The sequence below is a fragment of the Notolepis coatsorum genome (genome assembly GCF_963971535.1).
Source record: "Notolepis coatsorum genome assembly, chromosome: 13".
Classification (NCBI taxonomy): Eukaryota; Metazoa; Chordata; class Actinopteri; order Aulopiformes; family Paralepididae; genus Notolepis; species Notolepis coatsorum.
In genome coordinates, this window is record NC_140177.1 from 27673210 (window position 1) to 27689720 (window position 16511).

Consider the following 16511-nt stretch of genomic DNA (forward strand, 5'->3'; position numbering starts at 1 on the left):
CATCTCCACTGCCACCTAACATCTCCACTGCCACCTAGTGTCCACACTGCCACATAGCATCTCCACTGCCACCTAACATCTCCACTGTCACCTAGCATCTCCACTGCCACCTAGTGTCCACACTGCCACCTAGCATCTCCACTGCCACCTAGTGTCCACACTGCCACCTAGCATCTCCACTGCCACCTAGCATCTCCACTGCCACCTAGTGTCCACACTGCCACCTAGTGTCCACACTGCCACATAGCATCTCCACTGCCACCTAGTGTCTCCACTGTCACCTAGCATCTCCACTGCTACCTAGTGTCCACACTGCCACCTAGTGTCCACACTGCCACCTAGTGTCCACACTGCCACCTAGTGTCCACACTGCCACCTAGTGTCCACACTGCCACCTAGCATCTCCACTGCCACCTAGCGTCCACACTGCCACCTAGTGTCCACACTGCCACCTAGCCACCTAGCGTCCACACTGCCACCTAGCATCTCCACTGCCACCTAGCATCTTCACTGCCACCTAGCGTCTCCACTGCCACTTAGCATCTCCACTGCCACTTAGCGTCCACACTCCACACTGCCACCTAGCATCTCCACTGCCACCTAGCATCTTCACTGCCACCTAGCGTCTCCACTGCCACCTAGCGTCCACACTGCCACCTAGCGTGACATGACAATGGAACCAAGTAAACACTACGATACCCACAGCGATGGGACTTATAATTGACCAAACTCATTGCACCACAAAGCACAAAAGCCCACTAGCTGTGGGGCTTCCAGTGATAAACTCGTCATGAATATCAATCATCCTTCTTACTGACCATATACACTACTCTGTTCATTCGTCTGAAACAGCCATGGAGCCATCGGCCTCTTTCTGCTTCATAACGTTATTCCCAGGGTCTTTCTTGGGCAGTATTTTATGTCCTCTGATAATCCATGACCAGCCAGTCCTTTGTTAATGACCAGCCTCTTGACTCTTCTGACTTTGGCCTGCAAAGGTCCGACTCGTTTGAAACATTTCACCAGTTTTCCACCGTGTTGCCTACTTCATGCAGTTCATAGTAGGCTAGATCAGGGGTTCCCAAACTTTTCAGGCCAGGGCCCAGAAAATAAGGCGTCAGAGAGCCGCGGCCCAATGCACATCGTCAGGCTTTTTTTTCTTTTTTTTTTTGCCAGGCGACCGATTTTTTAAGCCAAATATCACTTCAATCCTATTAAGTTAGTTCAAGTTAGTTATTCATTTATATGTGCTATTTATGAGAGGGCTAACTTGTTGCAAAATAATAATGATAATAATAATAGCCTCATTAAAATACTATTGTTGCTTCGGTTGTTTTCAGCGTTTTATGTGCATAATCTGTTATTTAGTTTGAAATGTTCGTTGAAATAAGTAGATTTTTCGTTTTTGTTTATTTATTAAGTTAATATAAAACCATATAGTCACATTTTAGAATACAATAGAATAGAATTTTAGAATACAACTAGAAACACTGTCCTGGCCTGCTTCTAAGTTCAGTGGCCTGACAAAAAAAAGTAAAATAAAAAAATAAAAAATAAAAAATAAAAAAAATGTTTTTTTTTTTTTTTTTTAATCATCTCGCGGCCCATCCGTGGCTGCTCGCGGCCCACCTTTGGGTCGCGACCCCGACTTTGGGAACCACTGGGCTAGATCACGTGCGCTAAACTCAAACAGACTGTGTTCAGGACAGCTTAACTTCAGTTAACCTTCCTCATCGACAGTTAAACACGGGCACATGCATGCCCAGTGTATGTGAAAAAATACGGATGGAGATTATTTACTCTGCTCTAAATCAAAGACGTGTTAGTATAAACGTCTAAAAGTGCATACGTGCATCTGAGAATATCTGAAGACCTTTAAAACAGACTGGCAAGCTTTCCCCTAGAAAGAGCAGGTAATGGGCACAAGTATAACATGCCTACATAATGGCTAAGAGACGTCTCCAAAGCTGTCCCCCACAAGGCAGATCTCACCATGGCTATGGTGAGCTTATTAAAATAAAAGCACACCCACGGCCATTAGCTGACGGACTCCATTCAGTACGTCTGGGTCTTTCCGTGGCTAATATATGCATTTCTCTTCCCACTAACAAGCTATTTTTATGCTGTGGAACGTCCCAAAGAACATTTACATGTACAATCTGCCTCAAATGATGGGTTCTCTTTTCTAAAAGCTTCAAAAGTCCCGAAACCACAGTGTGACTGCTGCACATAAAACGCTCATGCCGCACCCCCTCCCCCGTCACCCCTCTGTGTGAGCTGCCACACACAACTGATGTGGGCTTTTACCCAGCAGCCACCCTGCTGCTGCTGTTAGTGTCACAGTGGCACAGGTTCCCTCTCAGCTTTGTTCTGGGGGAAGTGTAAGTCACTTGCTACCTGCCTCGGTGTCTCTGAAATGCAGATGAGAGTGGATGTCTGAGTCAGTCTGGGGAGATGTGCTGTGATAATGCCAGCGGGCGGGCTGAGAAAATAAAAGACAAATGTGTTTTCCAAAGTAGTCTGTATGAGACGTTACGCAACACACTCTGCTTTTCTCCGGTTCCTGCTGACTCCCACCGCTCTCTCATGTTCTTGTATCCATGTTCTCGTTCTCTCGTTCTCTCGTTCTCTCGTTCTCTCTCTCTCTCTCTCTCTCTATCTCTCTCTCTCTCTCTCTCTCTCTCTCTCTCTCTCTCTCTCTCTCTCTCTCTCTCTCTCTCTCTCTCTCTCTCTCTCTCTCTCTCTCTCTCTCTCTCTCTCTCTCTCTCTCTAATACACTCCAGCTGTCACCTTGGCTCTCGTCGGGGGACAGTGATTGAATGAATCACACAGTGTGGGCTGACTTGAAATTCTCAATGCACTCCCACAACACCAGTGACCACATGGGCTGTCCCAGACCCAGCATCTCAGCCTGTGAGCATGTGGACTGTCCCCAGCCTCTCAGCCTGTGAGCGTGTGGACTGTTCCCAGCCTCTCAGCCTGTGAGCATGTGGACTGTTCCCCATAGGACCAGCATCTCAGCTGTGTGGACTGTCCCCATAGGACCAGCCTCTCAGCCTGTGACCGTGTGGACTGTCCCCATAGACCCAGCCTCTCAGCCTGTGAGCGTGTGGACTGTTCCCCATAGACCCAGCCTCTCAGCCTGTGACCGTGTGGACTGTTCCCATAGACCCAGCCTCTCAGCCTGTGACCGTGTGGACTGTTCCCCATAGACCCAGCCTCTCAGCCTGTGAGCGTGTGGACTGTCCCCATAGACCCAGCCTCTCAGCCTGTGTGGACTGTCCCCATAGGACCAGCCTCTCAGCCTGTGACCGTGTGGACTGTCCCCATAGACCCAGCCTCTCAGCCTGTGAGCGTGTGGACTGTTCCCCATAGACCCAGCCTCTCAGCCTGTGACCGTGTGGACTGTTCCCCATAGACCCAGCCTCTCAGCCTGTGTGGACTGTCCCCATAGACCCAGCCTCTCAGCCTGTGAGCGTGTGGACTGTTCCCCATAGACCCAGCCTCTCAGCCTGTGACCGTGTGGACTGTTCCCCATAGACCCAGCCTCTCAGCCTGTGAGCGTGTGGACTGTTCCCCATAGACCCAGCCTCTCAGCCTGTGAGCGTGTGGACTGTTCCCCATAGGACCAGCATCTCAGCTGTGTGGACTGTCCCCATAGACCCAGCCTCTCAGCCTGTGACCATGTGGACTGTCCCCATAGACCAGGGAGGGGCAACTGGCGGCCCGCGGGCCGCATGCGGCCCTCACCGACGTTCCATGCGGCCCCAGGCCAATATAAAAAAAAAAGAAAAAGAAAAAATTATAATATTTTTTTATTTTTTTATTTTTTATTTTTTTATTTTTTTTATTATTTTTTATTGTATTCGACTAAGAAGAGTTGGCAGTCGACTATGGCTCCTTTCGATCAATTAGTCGGCTATTTGACTAATAGGGGTCAGCCCTAGTGTAGACATATGAAACGCTGTTGAAAGTGCCGTGCAGCAATATGGGGGTTTTGATAAACTGTCGGCTGTTGTTACCGATGGAGCACCGGCAATGAAAGGAAAACGCACAGGATTCGCCGGGCTTCTAAGGCAGAGTGGCGTTGAGTGTCCAATGCTGCACTGCATTATACATCAGGTAAGTTCGCTAACATAATTTCCATCTATTGTGGGTCACTATAATGACCAATGCGAGTCGAGTGTAGTCAAATTATATGCGAGAGTCGTTAAATCGTTTTTCTTTTTTTTTATCTGATATAGGAGGCTCTCTGTGCCAAGAAGCTTGACTACTACAGCCATGTTATGGATTTGGTTACCAAGGTTACCAATCTAATTCGTGGAGGCAACAGGTCACTAAACCATAGAAAGTTTGTCTCCTTTTTGGAAGAGATGGACACTGATTATGGCGACTTGCAGCTACACACAGAAATCCGATGGCTGAGCCGTCGGAAAGTACAGGAGCGACATTGAAACACTGCAAATGCAATTCAATGATCGGTTTGGAGATTTCAACGGCATGCAGTCACGGATAGCGCTGTTTGCCGGCCCCCTCACCGCTACGGTGTCAGAGCAGCCCCCACCGTTGCAGCTTGAACTGTGCGAGCTACAGTCAGATCCTTTTTTTCAAGCAAAGAGAAATGAGAGGGGAATTTCGTTTTGGAAACTGCTACCTGAGCCCCGCTTCCCACTCCTCAGGGACTTTGCCCTCTCTATGGCCAGTATGTTTGGGAGCACATACATATGTGAGAGCAATTTCTCAAACATGAAGCACATCAAGTCAAAGTAGAGAAACAGGCTGTCGGATGAAACATTATTTCATCTGATGCAGATTGCATGCACAAACATTGAAGTTGACATTCCTGCTATTGTGCGCCAAATGGAGAGACCACAAGTGTCTCATTAAAGACAGGGGGGAGGAGGAGATGATGAAGAGGTGTAGAGGGGGGGAAGGAGATGATGAAGAGGTGTAGAGAGGGGGGAAGAGATGATGAAGAGATGTAGAGAGGGGGGGAGATGATGGAGAGGTGTAGAGAGGGGACCATTATTATTATTATTATTATTATTATTATTATTATTATTATTATTATTATTATTATTATTATTATTATTATTATAACCATTATTGACCCACTGTGGGGCGAGGGTGAATGTCATGCCAGTTTGATAAAGGGTCAATGGGAGGCATGTAGTATTGCACTTTACTTTACTTGCACTTTACTTGTTTACTTTTGTAGTGTTCAGATAACACTAATAACACAAACACAAAGCAGCATTCCTGCTGCATTTCACTACAACAGTAAATCAAAAGTGCAATAATAAATGATTTTGTTAAATGTATACACTTTTATCCTGCTACTAAACAAAACATTCCTGAGTGCTTCATATCCATAACATGCATTTCAGTGTTATAATGTTTTGTTTAGTAGCAGGATAAAAGTTTATACATTTAACAAAATCATTTATTATTGCACTTTTGATTTACTGTTGTAGTGAAATGCAGCAGGAATGCTGCTTTGTGTTTGTTGAGCAGTGGGCTTTAAGTTCATACATTTATTTTATTAGAAGCCTTAATTATAATTGATAATTTTTGTATATATTTGGGGTTACACAGCAATACTTTTAAATTCAGCTGTTTATAAATTCATAAAGTTGAAATTGCATTACTAAATGCATTTGAAATGGAATAAAAACAAAGTTACAACAAATTATAATTGTTTATATACCTTGTGACTATTAGGGCTATTTGAGTGATGGGGTACTACTGGCGGGACTGCCGATAAACAATGCGGCCCCCCAGATTGATTGTGGACATTTTGTGGCCCTCACCATATACAAAGTTGCCCACCCCTGCCATAGACCCAGCATCTCAGCTGTGTGGACTGTCCCCATAGGACCAGCATCTCAGCCTGTGAGCTCTTCATGATCACAGATCCCTGGATGGACTTAATTGACCTATCTCAAACCCTGCCCTCTTTTCTTGATCCTTCAATCACAACTGCTCTTGGACAAATGTTATCACGTCCTCATGGAAGCTCATGAATGGTAAATGGACTACATTTATATAGAGCTTTTATCCAAAGCGCCTTACAACTTATGTCTCACATTCACCCATTCACTCACTCATTCACACACCGACGGCGGAGGCGACCATGCAAGGTGCCAACCTGCTCATTGGGAGCAGTTAGGGGGTTAAGTGTCTTGCTCAAGGACACCTCGACGCGCTGTTGGGAGGAGCCTGAATCGAACCGGGAACCTTCTGATTACCAGACGACCTCTCTACCACCTGAGCCACTGTCGCCCGTGAAAGCAATAGTCATTTTTTTTTCATTTTTTTCTTTTCTTCACACAGCCAATTTATTCACTGGGTTTACATATCTAAGCTAATCAGACTCTGCAACTTTGCCAAAAAAAATAAAAGGGCTTCACAGCACTTGGCTTGAGCCCAGGTGGGTCGTTATCTAATTTCCCTACAAAGCCCCACTTCCTGTCGGAGGTGTCTCGCCAGCCGGGGATCAAAGAGAGAGAGGGGGGGGGGGGGGGGGGGGGGTGACGCATGTTGAGTCCAGCGAGGAAAAGTCATTTAAACGAAAGTGTACTGAATGTACAATGAAATCATCCATCACTCTCAGAATCCTGTTAACACCTCCTCCGGCTTCACGGCCACCGGCTGGATGATGGGTGGCAGGATCCCGGGGCGAGTGTCACTCATATCTGGCCTCACTCTCCCCCGAGGGAATGGGGATCAGGGTGGTTATTTTGGCACCCCGCCTGATCCTCTCACAGGGAAGCAGGGCAGCGGCACCCGGACCCCATGGAGAATACTGATGAACACAGAGCCGGGCCGGGAGTCTTATTACTGCGCTGCGGGCCGGCTGTGATGAAGCACCACCTCTCCGCCGGAGCTGCAGCCGGACTGTAGATAAACTGCAGATAAACCAAATCAACTCACAATATCACAGATGCGATTTCGGCCGTGACGCAGCGGTCGAGGGCCGCGCTGTGGTGTAGTTTCTCGTTCTTTTAAGAAGTGAGATGAAGAAGTAGTGGGTGGCAGCAGGTTTTGTGTGTGTGTGTGTGTGTGTGTGTGTGTGTGTGTGTGTGTGTGTGTGTGTGTGTGTGTGTGTGTGTGTGTGTGTGTGTGTGTGTGTGTGTGTGTGTGTGTGTGTGTGTGTGTGTGTGTGTGTGTGTGTGCTGTTGATAGACAATGGTGTTAGATTGTACTGTAGGAGCAGGTGATGAACATCTGTGATAACCTGGTTCAGAGCCTCCGGCAGTACATCACACACACACACACACACACACACACACACACACACACACACACACACACACACACACACACACACACACATGCACACATGCAATCTCCCCCTCACACGCCCACCAGCTGATTCGTGATTCCTCTATCTCTCTGTTCCTGTCTAACCATAACCCCTTTCCCACAGCATCTGATCTCATCATTTCTCATATTCACATATCTCTCTGTCTCTGTCACACACACACACACTCTCTCTCTCTCTCTCTCTCCTCACACCACTCCTTTCCTTCTCACTTCCCCCTCAGTTTCCTCCTAATCGCCATTTGTTTTCTGTCTGATTGCCTCTCTCTGACGATCTACCGATCCCCCACGCCTGCAGAGAAATTGCTATCGGTTGCCATTGTGTGTGTGATTATACATGTGTGTATGTGTGTGTGTGTATATAGTATGCTCAGCATAGCTCACCAACTAAAAAGCTGTGGTGGATGAAATTTGCGACAATAGGAGTGAGTGCTGGAATATTTTTCACATCGGTCAACAAGAAGTATTTCTTTTGAATTAATTTCAATCATTGTCCATTGAAATAAATATTCAGGAAAATTATACATTTTGAACACAAGAGGGCGAAACTACACAGGTCCACTGCTCAGAGCCTCTGGGAATCAGCTCTCTGGCCCCTGTTTACAACATGGACATGCTATAGTAAACCTATTGTCATTGATATGCCTATGCATTAAACACATTTATGAATAATTTATTTCCATCATTGTCCATCCCTGCCCCCTTTCATATCTCATGAACCATAATAGAGACTTATGGGAGGTGTACAGACTACTACTTCCATTGGCCTATATGTTAACCACACCACATGCTTAACCCCTTAAGCCCGAGCTGTCCGGTACCGGACCGACAATAATTTCACGTCATAAATAGATCAATACAGGCCGTATTAATTATGTAGCGTTCTCTTTTCAAATGTAACCAAGAGTAAAGATCCTAACCCTATTAAAACAGCAGTCAAAGTGTATATTTTGAGTTTATAGAAATCTCAGCGCATTGAGTCAGAAACCGGTGGATATTGACACAAGGAAATGGCGCAGCCAAAAGTGAGTGTAGTCTTTTGAAAGAAGAGACCCAGGGCTTTTGAATTTCATAAAACTACACTACCCAGCTCCACCAGCCCCTGTCAAACTTGGAGCCATCTGACATGAAATTATTTTTCATGATTATGTCTCACGGGTCGAACAAACCTGAGCGTTATTGCCATAAAATAGAATGTAGTTTGTTTCTTTACCTTTCTGTGAACGTCTAGGGCAGGGCTATTCAACTGGCGGCCCGCGGGCCAGATCCGGCCCGCGGGATGATTCTGACCGGCCCGCCAAAGATTACACGATAATAAAAAGAAATTAAAAAAATATATTTTTTTTTAATATTTTTTTTAAAAATTTGTTTTTACTTTTTTCTTTTCATGTCAACGTTAACACGCACAATTGAGCCAAAAGTCACTCAATTAATGACAGATTTCATTGATAAATTGAGGGAAAACTTTGCAAGTCGATTTGATGAATTTGACATGTCCAGAGAATTGATGCATTTTGTGAGCAACCCATTTGCCAATGTAGCTGCTATTTCCACAAAAGGACAAGAGTTCCTTGCATCACTTCACATTGATGAAGGTCTCCTGCAACTTGAAATAATTGACATGCAAGCATCATCTGCTCTGAAGCAGGCACTTGAGAATGAATCCACCACAACATTTTGGATAAAGTGTATTCATGTCAAGACATTCCCCAAAATAAAAACGCTGGCAATATCTGTGCTAACAATGTTTGGCTCAACATACACCTGTGAATCCAGTTTCTCTCACATGAATGCCATTAAAACAAGCAACCATGCCTCCTTGACAAATGAGCATTTGCATCACTGTTTGCGGGTAGCCCTCACTTCCTATGAACCCTCTTTCTCTGCCATTGCCCAGTCAAAGAAGTGCAATCGCTCTCATTAGATGTGTGTATGTAGGCTAGGCCTGTCTGCCCCCCACCCCCCTGATGTTTGAGAGTTAAGAGTCGACAATAAGTGCTAATAAGATGCTGTGATTTGCTGTTGTTGCACAGACATGAAGCACTTTTTCATAAGCTCAGCTGCACTATAAATGTGTTTTTTTGTTCAAGTGTTGATGTTAGAATGTTCAGATGCACATCATGCACTTGTTTGTTTTTTATTTTATTTTTATATTGAAATGTTGAAGAGGAGATGTTGCAGTTGTTGCACAGTCATAAATGAAGCACTTTCTGCAGGAGATGTTGCAGATGTGGCACATAAATGAAGCACTTTTTTTGAAAAGTATACTACTTTTGCAATGTAGTTAAAGGGGAACTATCTTATAAATGGCCTTTTTCAGTGTTTAGCATTGTTTCCTAGCTATGTGGACTTATATTAATATGATCTATGTCTCTAATTCTCATATTGGCGCATTCTTCCAATTCTCCTCTCACAATATTCACCCTCACTGAACTGAGTCATCTGAAAATGTGCTGATTTGTGATGTCAGAGAGACACCGCTGCATGATAATCAGCTGAGTTTCCACACAGTTCCCACTGTGGTTGGAGCCCAGGCTCAAAACGGCTTAAGATCTTGAGGTAGAAAAATGCTGTTTTTGAGTACTTGATTAGAAATACAAAACAATGAATTAAAATTAAAATTAAAATTACAGAGGTGTTCCATAAACCCACAGGAATTGTGTAAAAGTGCCCAAATAGTGAAAGAAATAGTCAAATAGTTCCCCTTTAAAAGTTGTGAAAATGTGGTTGTGTGTTGTGTCAAGTGTACATATATTCATAGCACGATTAGCACGGGGAGGTGCCGTGGCAGTCCGGCCCCTGGCCCCTTGGGTTTCTGACAATGTGGCCCCCTGAACAATTTAGTTGAATAGCCCTGGTCTAGGGGGAAAAAGTTAGATGTATGACTTGGCCATAAAAAGGTAATTTATAGGCCTGATATTCTATATTCTATATTCATATTTCAAATTGCATGTGTCCGGATGGCAAAATTCAGTACTGTATCTACAAAAACCCTGTAAATCAAATCAAATCAAATTTATTTATAAGGCCCAACAACACACGTTAATGTCCCCATGGGCCGTACAGGTCTTCTTTAAACAAGTCAAGAAGAAAACATAACAATAAGTCAAGAACAGAACAAGGACACCATAAGGTCCAACAAATTTAAAATAAATGCAAATAAATTAAAGAATAATAAAAGAAATCATCTGCACTTTATTCATTTTCTTAGAATATTTGTACACTTGATCTCCAGAAGGTGGCTCAATCTTTCATGACTGGTCAATGTTAGCATGGTGTTGGGGGGGGGGGGGGTGATCAATATTTGGAATGGCGATCAGGAATTGGAATAATCTTTTTGGATAACATCTGATCTCAGGTAATGAATCTATTTTACCAGTCTTAGGGTGCGGTTACACCTTTCGTTTCATCTTCGTATTGTTGTCATATGCGTTTCGCCGCAACGTCGTGCGCCTCGAGTCACACTTTCGTTTTTTTTTTCGTTTTTGTCACCCGAGCACCCTGATGTAGTACACTGCCAAAGCAGTAGGTGGCAGTAGGTGGCAAACATGAAGGCAATTTCAACCAATCAGAACTTGAATGTGCCTGCAAAGCAAATGTCAACAAGGCGGCCACCATCTTTTGCCTAGTTACCCAATGCAGCAATTCTTTTTCAGCAAAGCCTAATAAAAGTGCAATAAACAAAACGGATACATTCACTGTGTGTTCTGCCTGTCATTTGTTGATGAAACAAAACTAACATCAACACAAGTGACCACCAAGAGCGGATAGTTTAGTCTAAAAAAAGATCGGTAGCATTGTTAGCTGCATGCTAACGTCAATGGAGTATGCCATTATAACAATATAATGGCAATATAAATAGCTAACGTTAGCTCACGCTACTTAGCCAGCACCAAACTGATGATATCGCGAGCTATCAGTAGTTAGATAACATTAGAGACAACGCTGTGTGTATTAAACAAAGGTGAATAGATGACTGGGCCATTTTGTTTAATGCTTGTTAAGTTGAAAGAGGAGCTCTGAGCTAACAGGGCCTGAATCCTGATAGCTCACGTTAGCCAGCTGCTCATGCAATCGGTAATGCTAGCAGAATGAATGGATGTAAACTTTATTTAACATATTGCATATGGGTACAATACAATACGGCTCAATACAAACAATTGTTAAGGGAATGCAGACTGTTGTAGCTTGGACTGGGGTCCTTATAACAATAACTTGACAACACATGGTAGCTGAAGCTATTTGGGACACGGAGCTATGTCCCAAACGCGTGTTGCTTTTTAACAGCGGAGCAGTGCAAGAATGTGACAATTTGACCATGTGACCGCGGCAACGCGGGAGAGCGGCAGTGCGGAAATAGGCTGTCTCTAAGACAAACTCTAACCTTAACAGCGCCTAAACTTAACCGTTCTAACCTTAACCAACTCCGAAACAATGCCTAACCTTAACCTTAACCATGCTTAACCTTAACCTTAACCATAGAAAGAATATTGCCATTCTCTAAGACAAACTCTAACCTTAACCAGCTCCTTAACAGCGCCTAAACTTAACCGTTCTAACCTTAACCAACTCCGAAACAATGCCTAACCTTAACCTTAACCTTAACCATGCCTAACCTTAACCGGCGAAAGAATACACGTTAAAAAAAAAATCACGTTAAAAAAAAAATTCCATGGGATTCGAACTCGTCAACAACGGACCGCAGGACCGCTGCGCTGCCAGGTGAGCTGAGCGCCGAATGAAAATCATGGCGGATTAGGGCAGTTACATAATTCCGCAAGCTCTGCCGCTCCGAGCTCTGCCGCTCCGCTCTGCGGTTGCCGCGCCTGCCGCGGGGCGTGTCGCAGCCAATCGGGGAAAACGCGGAAGCAACGGCAGCACTGCTCCGCTGTTATTAAGCAATAGGCGTCCCAAACACACACACTGTTGTCACCGGAAGGGCACGCAGATGGTATCTACTGCGCATGGGTTTCTCCAAAACGCAAACACAATTTTGCGCTTCAGCCGTATCCACAAAAAAACGCCAAAAAACGCATTTCTGTGTAATAGGGACATGAAACGTATTCAAAAACGTATAAAAAAACGCCACAAATACACTAGTCTAACCATGGCCTTAGGATAATCAGACCTGTTTTCACGGAGATTTCAGCGTTTGCCCTATGTGTGATGTGGCTGTTTGGCTGTGATCGCTGATGAGGAAATAGCTCGCGTCTATAGCGTGCATAAGTACACATATACTATCGATAATCTAGCGTTTATTTGAAAACGATTCATAAATAGGCCGACAAATGACAACGTGTCTAGTGTATTCGAGAATATTCCAATAAATGCAGTTTATGGGGGAATCTTTAAATATTCAGAAAATTTCCGAGAGAACGATAGCTTTTCTAAATGCTATAAAAAAGATATGAACCGATTAAAAAACAATCCGTTTCGACAATGTTGACTGCAAACAAGTCATTGATAAGCGACGGGCAGATTAGACACATAGCCATAATTTAAAACATAGATTAGGCGTTTTTAACGCTAACATTGAAGTGGATGAAGGCATTCAACGGGGTAAAAAAGTAAACAAGGTCGGCACTGAAACTGTTAAGACCCACCTTTTCTCTCTGGCTTTCGACACCAAGTAGCTTGTTGATTTTATGATCTGTGTTATTGTTGTATAGTTTTTGTTACTGTGTCCTTTGCTTTTAAATACTTTTTAAGTACTCTGATCTATTTTAATTTGTATTGCTGCCTATGTATACCCTTTTTCTTCTTTTTTTTTGGTACTCTTGTTTTTTTTTTTTTATATCTATTTTTAGTGCTGCTTATAGTTTTTAATATGCTCCCTCTGTACAGCACTTTGTGCCCTTGTGGCTGTTAAAGCGCTTTATAACTAAAGTTGGATTGGATTGGATTGGATTGGATCTTGAGGTTAGGCTCTTATATTAGTGGTAATCGTGGACAAAACAAAATTAAAAATTAAAAATTATATGACCTTGAACTTGATGCACACTTTCGTGCTCTAAGCATAATGAGCTCATCGGGGGAAAAAAACAATTTTTTTTGTGTATTGTTTTTATTGACCTATAGTCCATTCATGCTGAGTGAATCAGTTCCCCCAGCCACATTTGTGTATTCAAATTATTTTGGGGAATTAACTGATAGAAAATGTATCGAATCGAATCGTGGTCAAATGAAGAGATTTCATGATGCATTGAATCGTTGCCTGAAGAATCGTAATCGAATGTAATCGTTGTGAGGTCGCATCGTTAACTTACACCCCTAGTTATTAGCATTAGCATGCTACCGCCAGACTGTAAGACCGCTTCTGCTCGTGCCTCTTCATTTGTCACTTCCAAAATAAAATAATGCTGTTTTGAATCAGCCCTGCTTTATGCTGGGAGATGTGCTTTCATTGGTCTATGTTGCCGCCTGGTGGAGATCTGCACTCTACTGAGCACACTGTTCTTATCTAGTTATCTCCTCGTTGTGTGTGTGTGTGTGTGTTGTGTCTCTCAGGTGGGCCAGGCTCTGGGAAGGCTCTCCAGTGTGAGAAGATGGAGCAGAGGTTCGGCGTGCATCGGGTCACGCCGGGTGACGTCCTGTGCAGTGAGCTGCAGTCACAGAGCGAGAGGGGGCGCTTCCTACGGGACGTCCTGGAAAGAGGGGAACAGCTACCCGAGGTCGGTGTTCTACTCTCCGTCAAACAGTCACACTTACCACGCACTCGCAGTCTTATCACTGTACATATTATACTACAACTCTGTCCATACATCTGATTAGCACTATTACCCAGTAGTACTAATTTATATATTTTGTACCCAGTTTAATCACCTGTACATTGTATATTGCTGTTGCACTTTACTGCTATATTTACACTCTGGTTGGAGGCCAAACTTCTTATCGTACTGTTAGGTTCAATCTAATCTAATCTAATCTAATATAATCATTCAGTTCTACTCCCCATCATCACACAGTCACACTTACCCCGCACTCGCCCTCAATATTAGTTCATTTCCATCACCAGTGTAAAAAGAAATAAACCATAGGAAGATTTGCCATGCAAAAGGACATAAGGACTTGGCGATAGCAAAAGAGAAGACAGAACCTACACATTATGCAGTCAGGTCTGCTTAAAAACTCTTTCACGGACGTTACACACATCCAACGACACTGCCTCACTCAGAGCTGACATGGCTGTCCACAGCCCGACCTCGCTTAAAATATGTAAATAAAGTACACTCAACTGTCCCATGTGATGGATGACCCTAGCAACAGACTCTGTAACCATTTCAACCAATCAAAAAGATCCCTATGGTGCAACGCACCTGATTGGATAAACTGGTTCTCTGCATGCCACGAGGCATTGAGAAAACGTGGCGGCTCTTTTTCCACCTAAAGGGTTTCACTAAATATAGAATAGAATAGAATAGAAATACTTTATTTATGCCGAGGGAAATTCGGCACTTGCTTCTGACAATGTTTCTGACAACATTTTAATAATTAAGTTTGAATCTCGTTTCAGTTCATAAGCGCATCGCCTAGTTTGACAGTTTGGTCCAAGTATCGTGAGCTGGCCGCCTCACATTGGACCGACCTCATTTGCATGAAGTTGGAAATGTTTCACTTTATGCAAATGGACGCGTCCAGTCCGCTGGTCCTGTCCTGCAGCTACAGAAGTTATGAATAGTGACGTGTCGTCAAGGTTAATTATTCATCCTCAGCATCGCCCCGGAGAGGGTCCCAGCGAGGCCACCTGGCAGCGCCCGGACACTGTGCTGCTGGCTGCTGGGGCTTTATCATTGAAATGGCTGGTCCTTACGTCTGTGACATTTCACATCAAAACACCCCCCCCCCCCCCCCCCGCCTATCACTCACACACAGTGCAGTCACTGCCACGCACATTCAAAGGATTTCACTATGTGCCTGTGCCAGTGCTTGTAATATAATATGTGTGTGTGTGTGTGTGTGTGTGTGTGTGTGTGTGTGTGTGTGTGTGTGTGTGTGTGTGTTTACGTCAGATAATTCTTACCTGTGATCGGGAGTATTCCAAAAATAATATTCCAATTGTTTGATCGCCATCTGGTATATCCAATGTCCATTTGGCCCACGGCATAATCCACCACAACATATGGATCGGGGTTATTTGACGCGCTTCGATGGAACTGGCAGAACGGCTGCCCTCGCCCGACAAGGAAACATGAAACCGGAGACATTATACAAGGGTATAAAGTAGGGATGTCCGATATTATCGGCCGGTATCGGTTTAAATTATTATTATTATTTTTTTACATTTATTTAAGCTTTATTTACCCAGGCAAGCATGTAAGAACAAATTATTATTTTATTTATTGTCAAAGTATGCATAATGTTGTGTTAATTCCAGGGCGGCTACGTGGCGCCACGAAATGCTGGAGACGCTGGGCTCGTCAGTTCGAGCCCAGCGCTCCACATTTGCTTTCAGTTTAGCTGGTCGTCCGTACTAATACACATTGGCCGTATTAGGGGGTGGGAAACTGATGGGTGGGGATCGGGCGTTGTGGACAGCGACTCCTACAGGTCGGTTGGTCCGCCTGCGCAGTAGAATCAGGAAGTGTCGGGGGCAGCGTGAGCCTCCCACGCGTTACTCCTCGACACTGAGAGATCGAGCTGCGCAGGTGAAAAGATGCGACTGCTGTTACCTCAAGTACCGGAGGGGACTTGTGCTATGTATGACTTAGTCCACATTGCAGCCGGCTTGTGGGAGGCAAGAAACAGCGTCCATGACAGGGGAGGGTTGAATTGGATGATACGAAAATTGGGATGGGAGAAAATATAGAAAATGGGAGAAAAAGTGGATACAAAAATAAAAATAAAAAATTGTGTTAATTCCATGACAAGAGATATGTAATGTTAATTACCTGAAATTATTCAGTTTTTTGGGGGGGGGAAACCCTGCATATATCGGTATCGGTTGATATCGGAAATTAAGGGTTGGACAATATCGGTATATCGGATATCGGTAAAAAAGCCAATATCGAACACCCCTAAAGTGTGCTCGATACCGCCGTCTAGCGTGATGCAGCCGGTATTGCACGTTTACATTCTCAGGCTGATTCCCCATGTTAACCCCGAGTATGTGTGCCTGTAATGAATAGAAATATTGAATAAAAGAAATAATGATCAAATAACGAGTATACTCGTTGTTGGCGTTCAACGAT

General features: G+C 44.2%; 1 protein-coding gene across 2 annotated transcripts in view; it reads left to right on the forward strand.

The window, feature by feature from the left end:
- The window catches only part of ak5 (adenylate kinase 5), a 310275-nt gene that overhangs the window by 225729 nt on the left and 68035 nt on the right, over positions 1 to 16511 (forward strand). For both annotated transcript variants that reach the window (XM_084326901.1, XM_084326902.1), the window contains one exon: positions 13831 to 13994. In XM_084326901.1, the coding sequence (XP_084183027.1) occupies positions 13831 to 13994 (164 nt within the window). The remainder of the gene's footprint in view (positions 1 to 13830; positions 13995 to 16511) is intronic.